This window comes from Macrobrachium rosenbergii, chromosome 56 (assembly GCF_040412425.1).
Source record: "Macrobrachium rosenbergii isolate ZJJX-2024 chromosome 56, ASM4041242v1, whole genome shotgun sequence".
Classification (NCBI taxonomy): Eukaryota; Metazoa; Arthropoda; class Malacostraca; order Decapoda; family Palaemonidae; genus Macrobrachium; species Macrobrachium rosenbergii.
In genome coordinates this window covers 22636027-22662219 of record NC_089796.1, presented here as the reverse complement: position 1 = coordinate 22662219, position 26193 = coordinate 22636027, and the positions used below count along the sequence as shown (strand labels likewise).

The 26193-nt window shown below is 38.7% G+C and overlaps 1 protein-coding gene across 2 annotated transcripts in view; it reads left to right on the top strand.

Annotated features, from left to right (window-relative positions):
• The window catches only part of LOC136836742 (protein capicua homolog), a 96013-nt gene that overhangs the window by 30374 nt on the left and 39446 nt on the right, over positions 1 to 26193 (top strand). The window contains exons 9-13 of one of the 2 annotated variants that reach the window (XM_067101281.1): positions 1183 to 1417; positions 1704 to 1864; positions 2343 to 2471; positions 14085 to 14255; positions 23901 to 24146. In XM_067101281.1, coding sequence (XP_066957382.1) covers positions 1183 to 1417; positions 1704 to 1864; positions 2343 to 2471; positions 14085 to 14255; positions 23901 to 24146 — 942 coding nt within the window. Of the gene's footprint in view, positions 1 to 1182; positions 1418 to 1703; positions 1865 to 2339; positions 2472 to 14084; positions 14256 to 23900; positions 24147 to 26193 lie in introns of both variants that reach the window. The other variant, XM_067101280.1, reaches the window with a different exon arrangement.

Below are 26193 nucleotides of genomic sequence, written 5' to 3'. Positions count from 1 at the left end.
CATGATAATTAATTGCTAAAAATTATTGATGGTGTGTTACGAGGCGTAAAGGATGTTGAATATTCCCATATGCATTGTTTAGTGTTACTCGTATTCAATATCCCGTGACAGAAGTTAGTTGTAAATACCGGTCCTTGTGGAAAGTGAAAGGTGAACACAGTTGTGATTAATCATAGATGAAAGTAGGTGGAGAGGTTGAGGGGATTAATCTTTCCCAATGTACCACTGGTATGCATATCTTTTGAACCAGCCACTGGTGATCTCAGTGAGTATTGCAATGCTCAGTTTATCTAGTGTGGCTGACCCAGTGATCCAAATTTTGCAACTTAGCCTTATAAAAGTGTCATGTTGTTTTACTGTTTATATTTGTACTCTTACACCTTATTGTCCCAAAGGAAATGTTATTAGTTTAGCTTTTTTATTTTGTAGAAACGGATGAAAACAATCTGTTATCCTCATTAATCAGATTAACCCATTTCAGTTTGACAACACTGAAGAAAATGTATTGCATCAGGGTATTGTTTCTTTTAGCTCTTCTTGACAAATATGTTAGAATGTTAGAGGAGCTTTTTAAGAAATTTGATGTAAGAAATCATGTGAATGAGTGCTGGATGTAAAGTTTTTATGCCTTTAACTATTGATACAGTGTATCCATTTGCTTTTGTGGCAGATTTCCTTTTGCATCAATTAAGTTGTATGAGACGAGGGTGCTTAGCAAAGTATATCCTTTGAGTTCAGCCATTTGAAATGTGAATTGATTTATAAACAGAAAATTTTCATTATTCTAATTGTTTAGAAAATATGTAACACAAAATTGGTTAGATGATATTATTCAAAAATCCACCATCTTAAATATAAATTGCATAGTAGATTTTGCAGTTGATTCAAGATAATTTTACTTTAGCTACAGAGATGTACTTCATCATTACAAAAACCAGAAATGACTTTAAAAAACTAAATAAATGAAGCCTAAGAAAGGAAATATTCTGTGTATTTAGACTTCAGCTCTACTATTTGTAACCATGTATGTCTTATCTCCTAGTGTGTAAATATGTCTATACTGTACTTGTGTTGTCCTCCAGAATATTTTAACATGTAGTTCTTGGTGATCTTTCCTGTTGTCTTGCTTTTTGTTATTACTGTGCCACAGGTTTACATTAAAATCCTTAATTTATCCAATAGGACAAGCTTCAGTCGGAAGCGACACCACTCAGGAGCAATCGCCAGGAGTCAAAATGGCTCCTCCGCAACATCCGCCAAACTTAGAGATGAAAGTTTCCCCTAGCTGTAGCAATAGTTCAGAGGGAGACTGCTTAACTCCTGCATCTATTGGTGGTAGCCAGGGTGCATCCGTTCCACCCTCGCCAAGTGGCAAAAAGAGTTTCTTCAAGAAAAATATAGAAGATGGCATGGATAAGTAAGTACCTCTACACATATCTGTCTTAACTGTTGAGCTTGAGGCATGTCAGTCTTCAAGCTTAATGATTCCAATAGACCTATTTTTGGTTGATGTTTTGTGCCATATACTCTTCTGATAGTGACTATATATATCTGAAATTGTACAGGTCATAAGAATTATATTAATATAAGAACAGTATAAAAAATGGAAAGAAAATGTCAAGGAAGAAGTACAGAATCAAAATCCAGAATTTTAACTTGTAATAATTCTCAACTTGTTTAATGGAACGTTTTATTTTCATCAGGGTGTTGGAACAAGTGAATTTTGAGCAGAAGTTTGGGGCATTGCCTGAGTACAACCCAGATGAGGTTCAGTCTCCGAGTATGGCTGTCACCACCATTCCCTCTGTCCCTTCTTCCCCTCGCACGTTCATTAGTTCTTACAGGAAGAAGAGAAAGCATTCCAGTAAGTCCAAAGTTGTTATAGTGGTTTGCAATCAATAATACAGCTGTTTTGAATGAATCTTTTATCCTTATTATTGGATGATTAACTTATGATTCTAGGATAAGGCAAGATATACATTTTTGGTGTTACTATAATTTTTGGGTTTACTCTCTTTATTTAATTTGTCTTTTGAACTTTAAATTAAATTTAAAAGTAGCTTTGTTTTTATCAGTTTCTCTCATCTGTCATGTGTGACCCCTAAATCCAGTTTTATTTTCTGTAGGAGATAATTAGTCGTTTATTACAGGGATGTATTCATGTCTTTTTTTTTATTGAAACCCAGTTTTCTTAGTATGTTTTAGCCCATTTCATCTTTTTCGTATTTTCAAAAATAAAATCACAAAAAGCATGAAAAACTTGACTCATTTTGCCTAGAGCTAGAATTGCTTTCACATTAAGTGAAGGAACCCCATATATAACTCTCCTTCATTTCCAGCAGGTGGTGAAGAATCGGAGGCAGAAACTCCAATGAGTGGGACACCTCACCTAACACCGTCACTTACTCCTTCATCCACTCTTCAGGGATCGAAGTTTTTCCCTCCAGATTTCAATCCAGATTCGTTTAAAGGTATAAATCTCAATTGCTTTTTCCAGTGCAATGTTATACATACTGGCATTGTTGGATTAGTTATTTTACTTAATTTCATATTTCTCGATCAAGTTTCCATTCACGTTTGTAATTTCAAAGGTGTTTGTACGTTGACAAACTCCATAAAACAATTGGTAATTTAGGAAAATGCCAGCTACTGTATGTAATGTCATGTGAGACTCACTTTTCTTTTTCAAATGCTTGAAAAGATAGCCTCTGGATCTTGAATGTACAGAAATAGGAAGATTTGATAGGCTGATGTATGCTTGTACATCCTAAAGCTCATTCACCACCTAACTTTGAGTGTTGGAGTAACAAAGTCCACATACAAGTGCTGTAGCTTAATGGTACTTCGTAGCCCAACTCCATTATACTGTAAAATGACTTACTCAGACCTAATTATATTGTTTATTTTTATTAATATCAAAATAATTACAGATGCTTTAACAAAAAAGAAAAACAATTTCTAGTAAAAAATTAAAGGATGATGTGTTTAGACAGATGCTCATTCAGCACCTAACTTTGAATGTTGGAGTAACAAAGTCCACATACAAGTGGAATGTTGTTTCTATAAAAAAAATTATGGGTCTGGTAACTTCATATTAACTAACTTTACTGGCATTGAAGATGCATTCCAATTTTGACTGGCAAAATGTTTGAAAACAAAAAAGCAATGCACCAATTTATGGTTTTGTTTTGTTTGGTGCACTGCACACATTTGACTGCCTCAGTGCACTGAAATAACATGACATCAGCTGGTTCAGCATATTGATAATTGTAATTTTTTTGGTTTATTTTAAAATACTTTATGATGTTGACATACAAGTGAACTGAAAAACTTGAATAGTTTCGTAGAAATTTCTTGGCCAACAGTATTTCAGTGTATACAAATGGATGGGGCTTCAGCTGGTGCATTACAGCATAGTAAGTTTTGATAGCTTTGGATGTATGCTTACACAGCAACTTCTCATTCGTAGAAATACAGTTACACATTGTTAAATCACAGCACAAACCTGACATCCCAAAAAGAACAAAAATACAAATAGAATATAGATTAAAGTCAACACAATACAGATACAGTATAGCATTATGAATATGAAACAGTTGTAAGCTTTAAGATTGGAAAGTATTTTACACTGTACCAAGTATAAACAAGTAAATTGTGAATTTCTAAAGAAAATAATGAAAAACATTACAAAATTTCCACTTGGCTTATAGTATACTTGCTAAAGCATGATTTACTAGTAAACTTTCAACATACAACAATTTCACTCTAGTCAGCCGATAATATTCCTTTCAGTCAGAGTTGTTGCAGAAGAGCATAAATATGGGTGTTAATGATATACAGCATTTAAATTACATCTCATCCATTGACGTGTCTACTATAATCTTTGATACATGAATGGATCTTTATGACTACTTTTTTTTTCTGTTCACTTGCTATTTTCACTAAGATAATATATACACTTCAATCAGAGGTCATATGCTGTATATGCATTCTGATTACCCACTAGCAAAGATATCCATCTTCTGAGATTAGGGTTGGCTATCAAAAAATATAACATTTGGCCTCTTAGATGCACAGTAAATACCTGGGACTTATTTTTAGGAAAAAGTAGTCCTTGACACGGGGGAATGTGGTCCTTTTAATTTTAGCATTTGTACATCATTGGAACATGAGAATATCGTATTCAGTGTAATGTGGCCTTGTATAATAAATAAATACAGTATTCCAATTCAGACATATAAAAGTTAATTTGTACATACGTTTTTAGTGAAATTAGATTTCTGTGATCTAATGATATTGAATAATAGGGATAATGTATACTATTTATGTAATTCTTTTCTATATTTTACCCTGGTTTCCTATATCATACATTATTTACTTCATAAATCTCATTTACTAAACATTTTACTTTTATATTTGACATTGTGATTTCTGTACATCCTAAAGTTCCTGATTATCTAATTTTTTAATACTAATAATCACCCATTTAGTAGAGACCTATTAATCTACTTGCTGACAACCCGGCGCTGCCCGGAAAAACTCTGAACTACAACCAATTAATTCTCTCTCTCTCTCTCTCTCTCTCTCTCTCTCTCTCTCTCTCTCTCTCTCTCTCTCTCTCTCTCTCTCTCTCTCTCTCTCTCTCTCAGCCCCTTCCTAACCCCCACAGTAATTTTGGTATGATAAATTCGTAAAGTTACTAAATCTACGAGAATAACAAGCCCAGTTTTAGGAAAACCCTTCCACTCCTACCCCCTTTGGTGCCCTTTGGTGCTAGTGATGTCTTACCTCCACAGTGTTTTTTTCGAGGTAGTAAGTCATATGCATGCCAAGTTTGATTGAAGTTGCTCAGTGCATTTCAGAGTGTATGTGGAACATATGCATACACACATACATACATCCATTTTTATATACAGGCAGTCCCCCGGTTATCGGGGGGGTCTATTCCCGACGGCGTGACGATAAACGAAAATCGCCGATAACAGCGCTTATGGGCGCAGTTAACCAGATATCAGTGCCAATAATTGGGGATCGGTGCCACTGTTAAGTGGAGATCAGTGCTGATAACCAGAGATCAGCACATATCGGCGCCGAAAATCCAGATCGCTGATAACCGGGGACTGCCCGTATATAGATAATCCCTGTAGGAGGTTAGTGCTGTCAGTGCACCTCATGCTGTGCACTGTAGGCATTGCTTAAAGTTCTGTTAAGAATTCCTTTGGCCCCAGCTGCCATTTTACTCTCCACACTCTCTTGACAGTTGTTCCACAGTGCAACTGCGAGGTTCTCCTCCTGTTACACCCTTCAAACCTTTTTGCTATCAATTTCCATTTCAGCGATTAATGACCTCATGTCCCAGCAATTGGTCTTTGGCCTAAATTCTATACAGGTAGGCGCTGAGTTATGACGGGGTTAGGTTCTTGTATGCGTGTTGTAAGCTGAATTTTCATGTAACTCGGTTTGCAATTCAGTATTCAGGTACATATAGGCTACCCCATAGCCTGACTCCTTTTACCTACAGCCTACCGTTGTTTTATCACCATGAATAAATTTTTATACAGTACCTGCCTCATCAGTCTTTGTAATAACTTACGATCATTTGTTTTACTTAGAATTCAGTAAATTTGCCTTTTTACATTGCTGTGTTCTCTTAACATGATTTGTACTTAGCCAGCCTTTGTCATTCATATTATGCTGTATATAAGACTCTCTTAGTATGTTATTTAAAAAAAAATTGTTAAAAAGGTAATGGTAATTTGTATATAAGTAACTTACCAAGTAATTACACAGCTTTTACCATAGTTTCATTTATTTGCAGCAGCTTAAATTCAAATTTCGCGGTAGCGACACCAATGTTCTGTGTAGCTGACTAATCTTGTCCCCTAACGAGAGAGTTAGGAACGACTTAGCAGATAATCCTCAGTCTGTTTCTGTGACGTCTGGTGTTGACATCGGATGTCGGCAACAGCTTTTTTTTTTCTTCTTTTTTTTTGCCAGTTATTTAGTCAGACTTCGGTGTTCAAGCCAAAAGTCGAGTAACTTAAGCCGAAAGCTTTCAGGATGAGTTTTTTCTTGTTTTGTTGTTACTAAATGGTGTCTAGTATATTAATTGTTCACTTTTACAGCAAAAATTGCAGTAATTGTTTAACTCTTCTTTGCTGAGTGGCGTACCATAACGTAAACGTTTACGTTCACTAATGAACTGATTTTTTCTGTAATGAATACCTCTACAGTAGTGAATTTACAATGTTTTAACTCACCTTTATAACGAATAATGTAATAATGTAAAGTGTTGCCAAGTAACGTGATAAAGTAAACTTTGCATTTGCTACCATCTTTATCGAATAGTATAATGAAACATAAACATTGCGTTCACTGCCGAACCGATATTTTCAGTAATGATTCTCTATTGCTCCATAAGTCTCAAATAATGTTTGTTAGGAGTTGAGGTTTGTCTGTACTCTGTGTACTTCAAAGAATTAATTAAACATCATCTTATTACACTTTCCTTTGTGAGAAATTGATGTTCTTGACAGCCGAGGATTGGCTCCAAACACCCAGTAGTGCTCACCAGCTCCCGATTTCTTAGCTTACAAGTTACTAGTTTGCTTGATGCCCAGTTGCCTGGCACCACCTAAACCTGGGAGCACCCAGCCCCCAGCACCAGCTCCTGATCATCTGGTGCCTACTCTCCCCGCATCCGATTTTTTCTCCTGCTACTAGCCCTCAAATTTTTTCATCTTGCTCCTGCACCTGACTCCCTCACTTCCTTCCCATGCCATTGCCAGTCTTGTGTCTAGGTCAACAGAAGCTAACCTTTTAAAAGTGAAGTGTTGTTCAGTGGAGAAGGTGTCTACTCGTCCCCCAATGCTCCTAGACAGAAAGTTCCTGTCAAACTCCGCTAAACCTGGGAGGATACATACTAGAAGTCCAAGGGAGGTGGGGGGTTACACACGGGTAGTTGCCCCCTCAGTCAAGCCAGTTGCCAGTCCCAGGTACCGACAGACAGCCACTAGAAAGGCGTTTTACTGGATGTGTAGTGGAAGATGTGGCTATCCGGCCCTATCGGATCTCCTAAACCTGGTTTCTATCAGACTCCCCTAAACCTGGGAGGAAGCATACTATTTCCCAGGTATCGGTGGATAACCACTGGAAAGATTTACAAGTGGACCCTCACACCTTATCTTCCAGGCCATTGAAAAGGCTCACAATGGAGGATCAGGCTCCCTCAATCCCTCGTAAACGCCATAGGAACCAGGAGTCCTCTTTTAGTTTTTGGGACAACACAGAACTCCCAGTGGCTCCCAAGCACCCAAAGGCCTCTAAACGCCTAGTGGATCCCAGACGTCCAAAGGAAGCAGATCGTCCCATGGGATCAAAGCACCCATTGAGGTCCAAGCATCCAAGCACCCAGTGGGATCTGATGGATCCAAGTGTCCAGTGGGATCTGATGGATCCAAGTGTCCGGTGGGATCCGATGGATCCAAGCGCCCAGTGTGATCCAAGGGATCCAAGTGTATAGTGGGATCTGAGGGATCCAAGTGTACAGTGTGATCTGAGGGATCCAAGAGATCCAAGCGTCTGATGAGATCCGAGCGATCAATGGGATTTGAGCACCCAGCGGATCCAAGCGCCCAGGAGATCTGATGGATCCGAGTGTCCAGTGGGATCTGATGGATCCAAATGTCCAGTGGGATCTGATGGATCCAAGTGTCCAGTAGGATCTGATAGATCCAAGTGTCAGTGGGATCTGAGGGATCCAGGCATGTAGTGGGATCCAAGGGATCCGAGCACCAACCTGCTGTGTTGGATGCCAGTTCCTCTTTGGTTCCGTGCCTGAAATTTAAGAACACACTGTTATCCTGTCTTGTGCACCAGTTCCCATCAAACAGGGACCAAGTCTGCCTCCAGACAAGACTTCTGGGTCAGAGTTGTTGAGTTACTGAAGGAAGCTCCCTCTTTTGGGCTACTTCCTAGTCATCCAAGTATCTGCCAAGCTTGGAAACTTGGCTTTTCTTTAAAAGGAGCAAGACAAGAGTCTTTTGTCTTCCCTCACTCTAGTGCTTTGTCGGATCTACTGTAGACTTTCTTGTCAAGCTTGTGGGAAGTCCTAATTGACATTAGGAGCACTGGCCAGAGTCTTCCTGTCAACTTTCAGTCACACCTCTCTGATTTTTGAGTTTTTCCTCTACCAAGATTCTTTGCTTTCAGACAGTCAGAGAGTTTTGCCCTCTTACTCTTTACCCCCTTTGTGCCTGGGACATTAGTAGTGAGCCTACTCTAGCTCTGGCACCCACGAGTTGTTGGCCAGATTTGTGAGACTTAATAGGACTTTACAATGTGTCCTCCAATTTTCCTTCAGTTCCAAGGTTTCAGGCAAAGACTGAATGATGTAAGCCTCTTGGCTCTTCACTCCGCTGAAGATTTACATGTTGACAGTTGCTGTTCTCTGCTTCCTGTCAACGGTAAAAGCTACCTTCTTCTCACGGGCTTCTTGCAGTTTCGTTCTTTATTGAATGACCTTTCACGTAAGGTGCCAGTTCCCATTTACCTAGATCCCTCTCCCAAGCTCCTGGCGCCACTTCCTAGTGCCTGGCGCATTTGTCAGAGTGCCCGGCACCTGTTCCAGAGCGCTCGTCATCATATCTTTAGTACTCGGAGGCCACCACCATTCGCCTGGTGTAAGTTCAAGGGGCCCAGGTTCTTACGGTTATGGAATTTTTTAAGCCATTATAACTTTTCAGAATTTTTCTGTGTACAATTCTGCATGCCTTTATTCTGTGTGAGTGTATCGTCAAGTCCACGCTAAGTGTTGTCAGGGTCAGTTTTTGTTGAATCTGCACGGATTTCAACGTTTTCACTTGGCTGTCATAAAATCCGCAGAGTTGGCACGTAGTTTGCACCGTTGTCTGAGATTCTGCACGTCCTTCTACTAGTTTGCTCTCTTGGCTGTGAGTCTACCTGATCATCACTGTGAGGCATGCCCATAGCGGATAGAGGACGAACCAGACAGCCTCTTCCTTCAATCCTCATGGCTATTGAATGGATTTTGGAGATGCAGGAAGCACCCTTCTTTGTCCTTGCTAGATGTTGGCCTCTTGACAGCACAAGTTTCCTCTGGAATGCTTGTTCCTCTTGTATTTAAATACTTATAGTTGTCCGAACTTAGTCTTTTGGAAAGGAAGTTCCTTCATTCGTGAACTTAGTCCTGGATTTCTTTTCATCGCTTCGTTTACAAGTTGGGGAGCCTTTGTAGGGAACCTGGGTTTTTCTGGGGTGTGGCTCTCGGAAAAACGGATCCTTCACTTCCTTCTCATAGAGCTGGAAGTTACTTAATATAACTTCAATGCTTTTTGACCTTAGTGCACTCCTAGACTGTTGTAGCCACTCAGACTAGACCAGTTCTAATGTTTTATGTAAGCAAGGCTCTACCCCATGTCTCCCCGCCTCTATAGGAAGAGCCCTGTTTCTGTGGACAGATCTGTCGGGTCTTCTAGTCACTAGATTGGTTCATAGAACTAAAGCCCTATCAGACGTACTGAGTTGTCAGAAGGAAACTGTCGATCCCCCGGCTGCTGGGACCTGTGGAATCTATGGGACAGACCTGTTTGCCCATTCAAGGGATCTTTGTTTTCCAGCTTTTGTGGTCCATACCATCCCTATAGCATGTGCAACAGACCCTATGCTATAGACAGATCCGTCGGACCACCTCTCTTCACGCCCTTCATCACAGTCAAGGAGGAGTGACACAATCTTCAGGCTAACTCCAAGTTACGTTGTCCACTTAGCCCTATTCTGGCCTGTATCACGGTCCCTGAACCTGCTCTGTTGTGGGCAGACTCTACAGGATCCTCCCCCACTGTCTTCTCGGACAATCTCGCGTCAAGAGATCTGCCAAGGTAGTCGGATCATTCCCCAACAGACTCCAGACTGTCCGGAGGATTGTCAATGGAAGATCTTTTTTAGATGTATTGCAGAGACCATTGCAAGACTTGAAAGTCAATCCTTCCTCTTCGTCTTCCAGACCTGGGGATCGACTTTCCGAAGCTAGTATCTCAGGCCCTACATCTCTTCTGCAAGGTGCCCATGTTCCTTTTGCAATTACCCCATGTGTAAGCATGGAGACATAGTTCATTGACATCCCTATCTTAATTTCCTTTGAAGTTTCTGACACACCCAAGCAGGGAAGAAGGAGACATGGTTTGCTCATTTCTCCTTGGATTTTAGTTGAGGACAGGGACCCATCCAAGGCCTTGATCTGTTTTCTTTCTCCCTTAGGAATTTTACAGACATCCATGTCTTCCAGGAGTGCCAGACAACACCCGAGCTCATAGCTCATCCGGCACCCTGCTCTCCTGGTGCCAAAACTAGCCCGGCACCAGCTTTGGCTATGATGTCAGCTTTTGCTCTGACCACACAGTAGCGCTCACTAGCTCTGAGGAAGACTAAAGTTTTGTATCCAGTTTGAAATTTCAGGTTTGAAGGCCATCCAGAACCTATGGTGTAATGGCAAGAACTTTCTTCTTCTGATTAGAACTCCTGGCGGCAACTGCAACCTGGTGCCAGCACATTCTCTGGGAGCCAGAAGTGCTCACTGGCTCTGAGGAGGAATAGAGAGCTCTCTGACCAGCAGGATGGTGTGGTATTGCCTAAAAAGCCAGAAGTCCCAGGCCATCCATAACCCAGGGAGTTAGGGCAAGAGCTCATCTCATTCTCTGAATAGAACATCTTTCCCTTTATCTTAATGGACTTTATCTTCTGGGACATGCTCAGATTTAGGAGAAGGTATTTTTCTCCTGAAGATGTCAGAACAGCCTGTTCAGCCTCGACTTCATCAGCTTTCAAACACTATATATCCCTTATGTCCATTTGACAATCAACCTGCTGGTAGTGTGATCTTTCTCTGTTTCTCATAATTTTGAGGGGGGTTTAAACAGTGTTTAAAAATTTGGCAGTACCTTGCAATTAATTTTTAGTTACTTGCATGGTATCATGGGAGGAAGCATAGGATTTTCTCCTACTGCCTCTTCATCTTGTAGTGAGGTGTTGAGTTTTGGGGAGCCAAGGGGTTTCCAGTGTGCCTGGAGCACCCGGCACTCTTAGTGGATGGGTTGTGGTTTTACTTCAGTGTAGGTGACAACATAATCTGGTTGTTTTTGTTATGGTACTGCACCCAGGGCAAGGGCACCTTTAAAGTTCTGCTAGCCATCGGATAATTCCTTGACTGCATAACCTCCGCTGGTGCTTGTTAAGTTGAGCACCAACCAGAGGCAGTTTATACTGCAGGCTCTCTTAACTAACAAGGAATGACAAGCATTGTTTTCAGTGCTAGCAACATTTCTGTTTCTAATTCATTACATGACTTAATGTTTTAGAATAGAATATGTTCATGTATCCCACCTTCCGTCAATGTGGGATTCAGCTATGTAATTACAATACTTGGTAAGTTACTTATAAAAAAATGACATTTTTATAATAAAATAAAGTTTTATATATACTTACCAAGTAATTACTTGATTGGAGCCCTCCCTCCTCCCCTCTGATGGACATAAGCATAAACAAACTGAGGATTTTATGCTAAGTTGTTCCTAACTCTCTCGTTAGGGGGCGAGACTAGTCACCTACACAGAACATCGGTGTCGCTACTGCGAAATTTGAATTTAGGCTGCTGCGAATAAATGAAACAAATAGCTATGTAATTACTTGATAAGTATATATAAAACTTTATTTTATTATAAAAATGTCTAACCTTGTGATATCACGAACACCTTGTGTATGTAGCTTACCCTTAGTTTATATCTGTATGTGGCATTTTGTCAAACATGACATCCTACGCAAAGATCCACCATTTAGCCTTTTTTTAACTGAGTATTATACTTAATATATTTACAGTACACAGGAGAATATTTTATCACTGTTGATGTTACATTTCATTTCACTAATTCATTTTCCAATTCATCGCAATGTTTTGTAACTTGCCTTACGTTTACATCCACGTTTCATGTGCTTCGATGGTAAGCCAGTCATAACTGCGCCCAAAATAAAATCAGTTCAACTTTATTTCAGTTAACTCTGATGAATATCACACCTTAGTAATTCAGTACAGCATTGGGAAGTACATTGCCATTAGTGATCTATAGTTTGATATAAGGAAAGTACATTGCCATTAGTGATCTTTAGTTTGATCTAAACCAATTTCCGTTTTGCTTTTGCGATTTTTGCATATCGTGTGGACTGCATGCTTTTGGTTATATTTGTGTTTTCACCTTTACTCGAGTTGTTTTAGGCACGTTCTAAGAATGGTAAATGTTATAATCTTTTTTTGCTTTTATTTTATGAATTCATCAAAACTATCAATGAACTTTCCCGCTACCTCTTCATCTGCACTCCTGTTATCCAAATATTAAGCAAAGTTAATCTTCTTTTGAATCATCAGTACTTGCGATGAATTCTTGTTGATATTCATCACCTGCATGCTCCTCAAAGGTTTGAAACAGACTTATAGTCTTTGCCTGGATAGTAATGAGGCTTAATAGTGTTCATTTTTTAATCTGGTCTTCTATCCACATCATCGATAACTGTTCCATTTCACGGATTGTCCCTTGCCTTTGCTTTGTAGTTACAGTAGAGTTCATTGATGCAAAACTTTTCAACAGCTTCATGTATGCATTCTTGATCCTTAAGAAGTGTTGACTTAAATGTGGAAGTTCTAGGTCACTTACTATTGTCCTTATTCTTTTTTCTCCTTCTTACTGATTAATCAGATTCACATCCTTTCTCACTTTTTTGGCTGGCTGAATTGTTGATGATGAAAGTGTCCTTTTTGTTGATCTACTGTGGCTTTTTAAAAACTTTTGCAAATGACGGCTATTGTTCTTGCAAATGACGGCTTGATAGCACAGTTTTCCCTTGAAGCTCAATCTCAAGGTCTTGTTTCATTATCGTATTCCATTTGCAAGAGCAAGAGAACACAGTAAAAAGTAGCAGTTGGCACTATCACAGAGTGTAACTCCCCTACACTTTCTTCCTTTATCTTGGGAGATCATGGTGTCTTACTTTGGATGGCCATAGAATGGGGTCAATCTTTGTAATTTTAAAAGGATACAACTTACTCAGGACATGGGACCAACTCTACTTGGAATCCTTTGGATTTTGATATGGCTGATCTGCTCCACCTTCTAGTTAGTGCATACTCTTTCTTTACTGGCTCATGTTTATCCCTATTAATGATCAACTGCCTTCAAGTTTAGAGCTAGCTATCAGCATTTAGTAACTGTTGTTTCTGATGACTGTAGCCCTCTGCAGTCTTTGTTACAGTATCTTGGGGACCTACAAATAACAGCTTCTTATTGTACTATATGGACAGGGTTTTTTAAGTTTATAGCTATGCTTCCCTCTCCTTTAGAACATTTTTATTTAATTTTCTGTTTCTTTCTAATTTCAAGCATATGAGCTCTCATTTGGATCTTTGGTTGCAATCAGCAGCTCAATCTTCCCTCCTAATCATGATTTAGGGTAATGAAAATGATGGGTTTGTATTGAAACAAATCCAGTTTTCTAAGACTGGAATTAATATTTTGAATACCCATAAATTAGACAACCCAAGGTCTTAGGGTGCACGTGCTTGGTGCTTTAAACCAGCCAGAGGGTTGTCATATTCTGATTGTCATTCAGGAATGGAATGTCTAGAATGGTGATAATAAAGGGAACTTACAGAGAGTATAGGAGTTCTTAAATATACTGTAAAATACAGTGTAATAAGGAATGGAAGACTTGTACTGTGTGAGATTCATGATAGTGGTAAGTAAAGGAAATTGCTGTGCTGCCTTTTATCTCAGGTGCTAGCAAAGTTATGTATTGACACTATACAATATCATGTTACATTTGAAGAGTTTTTTCAAAATTTTAAGCTATCAAAAAAGCAGACAAAATAAGTTTATTTCTGAATACAGTATGTCTTTTGTGATATTGGTCAGAATATTTTTTGTTTCATTTTTCAGTTATGCACTTCTGGTTATCACAGTCTAATGTATGACTGTTTAGTTATGTTCTGTGTAACTTATTTTTGGATATTTTGTTTTCAGAACCAAGAGGAGAAACCGCTGATATTGACTCCCCTGCAGGTGGACAATCCCCCCGCACTCCCAAAACTCCTAGGGATGCAGACAAGAGCCACTCTTCGTTGAGACATATCCTTGATCAGCGGCGGACTCTCGTCATGCAGCTTTTCTCAGAGTTTGGCTGGTTTCCTTCAGGTAGGAACTAATGGCAGATGGAATATTAGAAGACAGCTGAGTTTGTGGCACTCCCTTATATCCTGTTTGGAATCATAAGAAATTGAAGTAAAATGACAAATTTAGTGACATATTTGCCTAATGCCACCAATATTTGTTGTCAATTTTTGCACCTTAATAATTTGATATTTGAGTGATGATTGTATCAGTAATTTCTTCTTGAAATTTTAAAATTAAAGTTGACATTACAGTTGTACTTTCAATCTCATTTTCTTCCTAAATAGTTGCCTTTGAAAATGATGAAGTGTTAGGTAACTGTTTCTTCATAGTTTGAGCCTTGCAGGATTATCACCAATATAAGGCCCCCTGTATTGTTGCTGAAGGTTCTCTCTAGGACATGGCCCCCAGATCCATCTTTTTTTTCCTTTACTTTTCTTATATTCCTGCTTTGATATCCAACTTATCTTATAGGCAGGTTTTATGAGGTTATAGAATTATAAGGCATTGGTATCGTAAACTAAACTATGAAAGTGATAGCAATCTGTTATTTGAGTCTTATTTTTTTAAGGTGAATATTGAGGGAGATGGTTGTGTTATTCAGCTGTTTATCTCTTCCCTGAAAACACCCCGTAGAGGAGTAGTGCTGTCAGTGCACCTCACGTGGTGCACTGTAGGCATTACTAAAGGTTCTTTGCAGCGTCCCTTCGGCCCCTAGCTGCAACCTCTTTCATTCCTTTTACTGTACCTCCATTCATATCTTTCTTCCTCTTGGTATCCACCCTCTCCTAACAGTTATTTCATCGTGTAGCTGTGAGGGTCTCCTCTTCGTACACCTTTCAAACCTATTTCCAGTACTGAATGACCTCATAGGTCCCAGTGCTTGGCCTAAACTCGATATTCTATTCTATTCCCTGATAACAGGATTAATAAAAGTAATTCACCCATGTAATTTATCATTGTTTGATTCTTGCCATAAAATAATTGAAATAGTATGTTAGAGTGAATGAATTACATAAAGACTGAATGGTGAGTACAGTATTTTTACCATGATGACACAGGGTTTTGAAAACTGCAGTGTACTTTGTTTTACCCAAACCCATTACTCATAATTTAATCAAATTTCAAGCTGGAGGACAACCAGACACAAAAAAGCTGTAATCAATAGGTGAATGGTCATACAGATCCCAGAGTCCTCAGCAGTTGTGCCTCACTTTTCATGTATGTGCTAAACTGCTCACAGCTCATGAAATCCCCATACTTCTGTACTAGTTTTTTTAGGATTGCTCTCATTTGATTATTTAATCTTCAAATCATTCTGCATTAATTCATTCTTTCAACTCCTCCCTTTTATGCTGTTGAAGCATATAAGTGTAGACTTATGACCTATCTTTACTTAGTGACCATGTTCCTCGGTTTTTTGTAGGTGTCAACTTCTGACAGATGCAGGATTCTTTTCGAATTTAATTCCGTAGTTTGGAAAAGTCAAAAGTCATTTTTATTAAATTTTTATGAGTTCTTTTCAGTTTATTTCATCTTTGGCCATCTGGTTCCAACAATAATCCCTTGATTATCCAGATCTTCATTGTCCGACACACCCAGAACAAGGACCAAGACCCAGAGATATGTGATATATGTAAATTTGATGGTTGCCAATGCTGTGTGGCCTCAAGAAAATGTTGGTAACACTGCTTTCATAGACTGAGAAAGGGTTTTGGGCAGTGGGGAAGGCCTGTAGAAGTTTCCAAGGTCTTGAGTGGGTCAGATGGCTGGGTGCGATGGGAGAGGAGGGGTAGTAAGGCTGTGTAGAGGAACTTACTTAGAGAAAGTGTTGTTTTGGAAGGTGGGTGCAGCAGGGGAGCAGTTTCCCTGACTAGGAGTGGGTGGGGATGCAGTGTTGGTTGGGTGAAGAGGGTTAGGTCGTCGGACTTACTAGAGCTTGTTTTGTTTTGTGTTTTTGCGTTTATGATTTTTCCACATTTTATTAACGGGTTTATACAGTACTGTACAGTAGTGTATAGAAAGTTCAGTCTTTATGGACAAAGATTTAACTTTGAAGATTATTTTTCTTATGGCACTGGCCTCAACAAAGAGAGTGGGAGAATTGTAAGGTGTTTCATATTTTGTCTGGCACATAGAGAGTTGGTCAGAGATCTCGGTCTCCACTTTCCCTGTGCTTTTAGCTAAAACTCAGAACCCATCTATTTCTGATCATAGGTTTGAGAAGTTCTTAGTTTCTTTCCTCCAGGATTTCATTGGTGGCAACTTGGATGAAATGCTTCTATGCCTTGTTCAAGCTGTCAAGTACTGCTGTAAAGAACCTGTGCCTTGAGACCAGAATGCAGGGGACTTTATTGATACAGGCAGATGTAAGAAAGAGTTGTCTACAAGCACTATCTCTCTCTGGTTTTGTAAGGTTATTCAGAGGGCATACAGAACATCTAGTGTGCCTTCTCTCCCATCTTGTTCCAGAGCTCATAAAGTTGGGCATGGGCTTGTCACTCACTTTCCATGATAACTTCTTGGTTTCCCAGGTAATGATGGTGGCAGATTGGCATAGACAGACTACCTGTCCTTCATTCTTTTAGAAGTACAGATCTAGTGTGCATGAGAATCCCTTCCTTCCATTTCAACTCTGAGCACCTACTAGATCAAAGCACGTGAGCATCAGTTGAGATACAGGTGAGTACATAATGAACAACCAGTTCTTTCCAGAATGCTTCTCCTTTGGTCACCTCCCTTTAAAATGGGGAGATGACATGATAGACCCCACCCTAGCCTGTGTTACTTTGTATTAGCCACTTGGATTCTCTTGTTTTCCACTACATAGTAATAGTTAGGGTTTACTGCCCATCGACATGTTACTCCCCTTGGGAAGTGGCATGGTTCTCCAGAAGTTCCTTCCCAGTTTTCTGGGGTTTTACCACCCATGACTTTTGTCTCTTTCTCACGAGATTTGTAGGGGATTTTGAGAATACCATTCCTTGTGGGCATCTCCCTCTCTCAGGAAAATTTCCTTCTTGTTGGAATGTTTTCCACTACTAGTTTTGGGACAACTCCCACCTAAATAGTAAATCTCCATTTACAAGGTGTCAGTTTGTATTCCCATAGGAACAAACAAAAATTTTTCCCAGGTATGCAAAGGAAAACATTTAATACAACTCCCTTAGGTGAAAGATAAAGTGATGCTTTAGATGCTAGGAGGCTTGCTTGCACCCCTGCTCACTCATTAGAGCCACCATACAGCTAACCATGTAATTACAGTTATTCAACCATACTGCTATGTTTGAAAGATATTCTGCACTTCAAAGGCTATGGTTTGCTTATTAAAGTAAAATAAAAATGTTAAAAAAATTAGTATGTATGTATGTACAGTATATGGAATGTATATAAAATGGGTAATATGGTAACAGACACAAAAACACTTGAAAACATTCCAAGCAGTAGCTCTAGCAGAAAAAAAAGTGATGGCACTGAAGCTTTATTTTAAAAATTAACTGCAAAGAAAAACAGGCAACCAGAATTACACACACAGTAAGTACAGAAGTTTTCTGTATGTGAAACTTATGTAGAAAATCTCAAGTAATATTCCAAGTACTTTACATAGGCATATATTGTATAGAAAAGCACATGCAAGAACACCAGCCACAACATATTAGAGAGCCACTAATATACTCAAGCATAAGCTTATGGGGAGGACATGATCAGTACCAGTTATGGCACAACTTGAAATTTTTCTGCGCTTAACCCTTACAGGCTGGGCTAAATATACACATACAATACAGGTAGTGCTTGAGTTACGATAATTTTTCCTTACGATAATCCAATTTTTGCGATGGGGTAAGCAATTAATACTGTTACAACAATATTTATTAAATATTTTAAAATTTCACACGGGTGCAGTCAGCAGTGTAAAACAGGCTGCGTAGAGACCAAATTACAATAGACTGACTTCTTTTCCTCCATCTCTTTATCCCATCTTCTAGTTAAAAAAGTAGAAGAGAATGATAAAAGTATTGTTAGGAACGTTATACCCTTGCATAAATGTGTAAAGCCATAAACATTTGAACGAGAAACTATTGTTTTGCTTATAACCGAATCAGATAACAACAGCTGTTTTGCTTGTATTTCAACCATTGTACGGTAGTAAACAATTACTGTAGTTATGTTACAAATGACGTTAAGTAGAATAGGGCTGATATATTTTTACACTATGCCCGTATTTGCTATGGATAAAAGATTTAAGCTGCAAGTTGTAGATGAAACCGAGTAAACAATGTTTAAGCTGCTAATGACTATAAATTATCGTGCATTGGCAACATGGATGAAACTCTACTGTAAATAAAATTGGAGAGAAGTATTTTAATCAAAACTACTGGGCATGAAAGAACACATATTATTACTGTTTTCACGCAGATAAAAAAATAAATACGTAAAGCTCGTGTTACAATGAAATCAGGTGAAAATAGGGAACGGAATCTTGATATTTTTTTTAAGCAAAACAACCATGCCCCCAAACAGCCAATGTCATCTATTAACGAAAAAAATAGCTAAATTAATTTCAAAATGAGGTGTATTTAAGTTATATTTTGACTTAAAAGCACTTCAGATAACAAAAATAACCTTGTCCCATATAAATAAAGTATGTAGAGATTCATTTATGCTAACTGGAAGCAAGAAAAGCACTCTGAATTGAGTTGAATACGGCGAAATAAACTTGCCATGTAATCAGTTTCCAAAACAAAACATTGATTGCTATGATCGCAATTTATAATACAAAAGCAATATAAGAATATATGCAATATTATTGGATACAGTGAAGTAAAGCATAACATTTTAAAAGATCCATGGAAAAGACGTATATCCGTTATGTTGATGTATGTATAATACAATATTAATATGTGAATATAGAGTACAGTATAATGTAGGCTAGGCTACTGTACATGTATACAATATACCATAGTGTAGGCTAAGCCAATTCTTGTTTGTTATTCAATTTCACTTTGTATTGAATTATCATAAGTCAACCTTGCATGAACCTCCAGAATTACCTGATATTAGTGATGACTATACCATATGTGTAAGGAGTATACTTTATAGTGTAGGCTAGGCTATCATATATGTATACATGGTACTGAATACCTTAGTGTAGGCTAGGCTATATTCGAGATACGTTTTTTTCAACAAACGATGGTTTTTGGAACCTAACCCCATCGTAAGTAGGATAATACCTGTACCCTTAAACTGGGCAAACTTTGAGGTCAACCAATTTAAAACAAAACCCATCTCTGAAAGAGGAAGATGTGCAAATGCACATGGTGTAAGAAAAAATGCAAAAAATTTTCTGTACCTTCCACAGGAAGTTGAAAGTTAATATTTCCAACCCCTGCGCATTACCCCTATTTCCAACCCTGAGCATTACCCCTTTTCCAAGACTCATAGAAATACACTAATTTTAGCAAGTTAGATGTTCTTTCTAATATTTTTGCTTTGAAAAGTTAGTTACAGCTTACATAATAGTGAAAAAGATAAGAACTGAAATCAGCAACAATCCTTTAGTATATTCATGGACAAATATTTATGAGATGTACTGGGATGGGGAAATGTAGCAGTTTTTATTGAGTTACACATGTTCTTTCTAATCTTTTTTTTTTGATACTTTACTTTGCAAAGTTACAATTATGGCTGATATACTAACATAAAAGATAAGAATTGAAACCAGCAACAATCCTGAGTACATGTATATTTATGGTCAAATATACATGATGCACTAGGAAAAGGGTGTGTACTGTACTGTAATACATTTTCCCATGAGATGCACTAGGAAAAGGGTGTGTACTGTAATACATTTTCCCATGAAATCTTAAATCAGACTATTCTCCCTAGTATCCAAAGCTGAGGTGTGAATGTTGCCATATAGACATTGTTGGCCCATTCAGGTTATCTGAATGTTTTCCTGCCATTATTGCTCATGGGATACGTGCCACTACAGAAGGGTTAAAGGTGCACAATAGAATGAGGAGCATAGACAAAAGTACCTCAAGTAATAGGGAATTAGCTAAGTATGCAAAAGTGGAACCGTTCTCTATGGAACTTTTGCGCCTGGATGTTCCTAACGTAGGTAAAGGCTGTTTTATGGTGACTATCTTAACTGCCTGTTCACTGGCATTCCATGCTCACTTTTTCATCCTTCCAAATCCAGGCAAGGTGTTCTCCAACTCCAAGCTGCAGGCATGTACCATCAGCAATAGAACTGACTCTGGTCACAATACTTGAACGCTTGAAGAAGTTCACTGTGTTGAGCTGTGCTCATGACATCAGTCACCTGATTCTCCTTCACTGAGCAGCAATTTTTGTACTTGCAAGTAAATAGAAAGCCAAACCAAAGACCCTGTCTTGGAGGGCAGCCTTTCATTCTAAAGGCTCACATTGCTGGCCAGGCACTATAATGAGAGGTACAGAAATGGAAACTCAAGAATCCACAATAGGACCAGGGATGGAATGATTCTGCAAGATACAAAGGGAACTACACAAACAGATTAATCTAGGATCAGAGAACAGACCCATAGCAGGACCAGGACAATGACAATGCCAAATGCCATGACCAGGGCCACACACTAGCTGTAGGTGCTCAACAGTTTCTGACCTGGAGACTAACCAGATGAGGTAGACTTTTAGTCAATTGTTTGCAGGTAGATATGCAGAGGCTATTGACTGTGTCAGTACCAGTAGAACTTGAGCAACTTTACAGTTATGTTAGCATCAGGTATAACTAACTATGAGAGAAACATAGGGGTTGGGGACATGGTTATGTTGGATGCCCTGGTTTGGTTTAAATTCCTCTGTTAGTAAGAATGATCTCTGATCCTGACCTCTGTCAGGATCCAGAGATCATTCTCACTAACAGAGGAATTTAAATGGAAGCCAGATCTTTATGCAAAAATTTAGCAGTCTTTGATAGAACAGCAAATCTTGTTTTAAAAGTTTGGTTCTTTGTGTTCAGTTCAGGATTCATTTCCTATTTGTGCCTCAAAAGATCCTTGGCATCAACAACAGAGCTATACATTCACCGTACTGGATAACATCCAAAGAGATCTTTGTTACTGGCAAGACTGAATTTTAGTGTTGGGTTCCTGTGGGCTCCTTCCTCTCATTTGCTTTCATGAGTCTGCTTTGTGGAGCTCAAGACAGTCCTCATGGATCTATAACCGTCTGCTCATCACATGAAAAGGTAGTGGTTATGACTTGATTTGTCTTACATAAGGACACAATATTTGAAATCCATTGTCAGTTGTCAATCTCAGTTTTATCTTGGCAGAAGCTAATGAGGTGGAAATCCCTGAAGTTCATTTCTAGGAATGTGCAACATGATTGTAGACATCTTCATTAGAAAGCACTAGGTCCTCTCTTTCAATATTTTCTGCCTCCAGACATCTCGGAGCTCTGTGGCAGCTATAGGGCACCCTGAGATCAACTTTTTGCAAGCACGCTGCAATATCTAAGCTGCCTAGTATCAAAAGGCTTGCTAAACTTATGAAATGTTGGACCAAGCTTCTCTGTAGCATCATACACAGAAGTCTTCTTTTATGTAGGATTTTACATCTACCAGATGGGTCAGGGAACTTCATGCTCTTTTCCTTTGCAGCAAAGATACAAACCCCAAGTGGCCAGGACTGGTCCCATAATTTGCTTTGCCATCTTACTGCTGTCAGCCCTTGCCAAGAATGAAGACTTTCTTTTCCCAGCCATAGCATTCTTTTTCTATCTTAAAAAAGAACCAAAGGCTCAGGGAATATACATCTAATTAGGAAGCAAGTAACAAAAAGTAAATTTTTGTTGTCTTTTTCAGCTCACATGTAATATTGAGGGAATATGATAGTATACTGAATGGAGGTGAAGCCTATATTAGTTTGTCCATGAGATCAGAGCTCTCTCTACCTCTTTACTTTTTATAAGGAATCTTGATATCAACAGTATTAGTGGCAGGCACGAGGTACCAAACAATATATCTAAGTTATTACTTAGAGAGCAACAACAGACAGACAGTAAAATTCTTATTATTAGGACAGGTAATACCTGCTTCAGTTGAGGTTTTTAATTAAGTAGAAGTATTATTTCCATTACCACAGGTACATCAGTTTTTATCATAGCATTTTCCAAGTTGTAAACTTCATGGGTTACTTGCCACTGCACCTTACACAATGATTAAATGCTGTTAGTTCTTTCCTAGATAGCCTATAGCATACCTAGTTGTTTAATTTTATCAGAGTTGTGACCTTGAGAATAGGACTTTATTGTTTGTCAGAGCCATGAGCCCAGTTGCTTCTCTTAACTCCAGTAGCTTGTAAATGGATCCTGTAAGTCCTTGTCAACCAATTTCCCTGTAGGGGATAGTGCCATCAGTGCACCTTATGCTGTACACTGTAGGCAACCCCTTTCATTCCTTTTACTGTACCTCCATTCATATCATCTTTCTTCCATCTTACTTTCTACCCTCTCCTAACGTTTCATAGTGCAACTGCTAAGTCTTCACTGAAATTACTTCATAGGTCCCAGCACTTGACCTTTGGCCTAAAATATATATTCCAGTTCATAGTCAACCAATTCAGGGATTTTAGCAGCATTTTCCTTTTTATGTGAGTTAATTTAAAATTGTTAGGTTTCTACTGAAACAAATATATATTTAAAAAATTTTTTTCATACAAACCCATTACAGTACTCATAATCAAAGTGCCCACCTCCCACCCCCCTATGATTTTTCACAGTTAACTGACCAGACTACACAGTGAGAGAGTTAGCATGGGACATGTGGACACTTACACCAATGTGCAGAGCTGCATACTGTACCACATTTGTTTTTAAGAGACTGTGTCTGATTTTGGTAATTATATTTGGCCAGATTATAAGTATTGAGTTTGTTAGAAAAATGATTTTTATTGAAAAGATATTTATTACTAGTCATTGAGTTAAGATATGTAATCAATTTTTGAATAGCCAGACCTGACAGTCACTCATCTTTTCCTGTCATAAACAGAACAGCCTACCTTTTCACTTTATTAGCACTAAATACCATAATACAGGCAGTCCCTGGTTATCGGCAGCCTCAGTTATCGCCGATCTGGTTTTACAGTGCTTGTCTAGCAATGGCGATAACCGGATTTTTGACACTGATCTCCAGTTATCAGCACTGATCCCCCTTATTGGCGGCGCCGATCCCATTATCGACGCCGATAACCGGATATCAGCGCCGATGACCAGGGATCAGCGCTGTTATCAACGATTGTCGGTTATCATCACGCTGTTGGGAACGGAACCCCGCCGATAACCGGGACTACCTGTATGCAGTTTTTTCTCCTTGAGCACATAAATCATACTTCTGTGCCCTTCTGTACCACATCCACACACATTGAAGACCAACAACTTCATACCTTTCTTTTTAGTTGTTTTCCAATGAGAAAACAGGGCATAATGATGCAAACCTTAGGCCCCAGCCATTTGTTGATTTCATTTAAGCACACAGTTGTTGGAAAACTACTATTGTTTTTTAAATCCTGCAGACAAAAATTATTGCCATTGCATTCGGGAAGTAGCCTCAACTGCTTTATATTGGTTGAATTATATCTCTTGAAGCCACACCTAATACTAATTTATGTCTAAATTTACTTTCAGCTCAAGCGGTGGCGCATTTCCAGACTCGATATTCGGACATTTTCCCCACCAAAAACTGCCTCATCCTCAAGATTCGAGAGGTGCGGCAGAAAGTTCACCAAAATACCCCCAACACTCCAGGTGTCCCAAGTAGCCCAAATCCAGCTGCTGCAAACACCACGGCAGCTGCCTCATCGTCTCATGCCTCAGCTCCTCCTCCTCCTCCTCTGCCACCGCCTTCTCAACATGTACACAAATCCCATCACAGTAAGTTTTCAATATGTACTGGCAGTCCCCGGTTATCGGCGATCCAGTTTTACGGGACATGTCTAGCGCCGAAAATCGCCGATTTCCGTTTATCGCACCAATAATTGGGTATTGGCGCAGATACATACCTAACACAGGTGCCGATAACCGAAAATTGGCGATTTCCGGCACTTTTGGTGCTGATAACGGAAAATCGGCTATTTCTGGCACTTTTCGCACTGATAAAGCCCCAGAAATTGCTGAAAAATCACCAATTTTTGGTTATCATCAGACAGTCAAAACGGAGCCCCCACCAATAATCAAGATAATATATATATATATATATATAATATATATATATATATATATATATATATATATATATATATATATATATATATATATATATATATATATATATATATATATATATATATATATATATATATATATATATATATATATATATATATATATATATATATATACAGTGGTACCTCGGTTTCGATGCTAATCCGTTCTAGAAGGAATGTCGAGATTCGATTTTGTCGAATTCGAATCAATTTCGACCATAAGAAATAACTGAAAATGGATTAATCCGTTTCCTGACCACCAGTCACTACTCCAACCTTGTCTTTTTATACAAAACACTATACACATTACAATTAAATAAGTTCAGAGTTAAATAACTTACCTTATTAGAAGTCTTCTTACAGTTTTAAATGCATACTGTATCAAAAAAATTGGCCTACCAGTGGTAGACCGAGTGCTGCAGGCTAGGCTAGGCAGCCCATATGCACTCCAGAATGTACTGTAACGGGTACGCACAAAAACTGTTGTTAATGATAAATACAATGAAAAACAAGCCTGGTCATTACATTAAATTAATAAAACAATATTAAAAATAAGCCGAATGTACTGTAGAGTCTGTTATAAAAATTAAGAAAAATGTCTTAAGTTACGCCGGCATCGCAGCTTGTGGCAAGCGCGAATGTAAACAAACCAGAGCGCCGTCCTGGTGGCGATCGCGGTACTACTGTAATTACATAAACATTGTGTACGTTCAGGATTGTATTAATTTATGGTAAATTCCATTCAGAGTCTACTGTAATGTATAAAATCACTGCTTTAAGTGTTTTTAAATGTGCGTGGGAAGAACGCCACCAACAACGCCAACTAGCGGCGGCGTTATCAAACACTTTTGTTTACAAACATCATATGTTTCGGCCGACCGGTCGGATCGCGCCGGACCAGAGCGCCGCCCTGGTGGCGATCGGGTACTACTGTAATTACATAAACATTGTGTATGCGTTCAGGATTGTATTAATTTATGGTAAATTCCATTCAGAGTCTACTGTAATGTATAAAATCACTGCTTTAAGTGCTTTTAAATGTGCGTGGGAAGAACGCCACCAACAACGCCAACTACTGGCGGCGTTATCAAACACTTTTGTTTACAAACATCATATGTAAGTCCGACGGGTCGGATTTTTCGGGTCAGATTGTCGGTTTGTTGTTCGGGAACCGGCGCCAAAGTTTACTCGGCATTTCATCTGTGTCGGAATCCGATTTTGTTATTTTCGCACGGTCGGAGACCGTTCCAGATTTTTTATATATATATATATATATATATATATATATATATATATATATATATATATATATGTGTGTGTGTGTGTGTGTGTGTGTGTGTGTATACAGGTATTCCCCTACATTTACGATGGGGTTAGGTTCCAAAAACCCATCGTTTGTTGAAAAAATCGTAACTCGAATATGGCCTTAGCCTACACTAGGGTAATCAGTACCATCTATACATATATGGTAGCCTAGCCTACACTACACAGTATACTTTATACATATATGGTATAGTAATTATTAGTGTCAGCTAATTCTGCAGGTTCAATGCAGACTGACATGATAAGCCAGTATTAAGAGATATTGAATAACAAACAAGGCCTGGCCTGCACTTCCACCAGTATATCATATACAGTAGCCTAGCCTACATTATACTGTATTCTATTTTTACATAACATTTTTGTATTATACAAACATCAAAATAACGAATGTG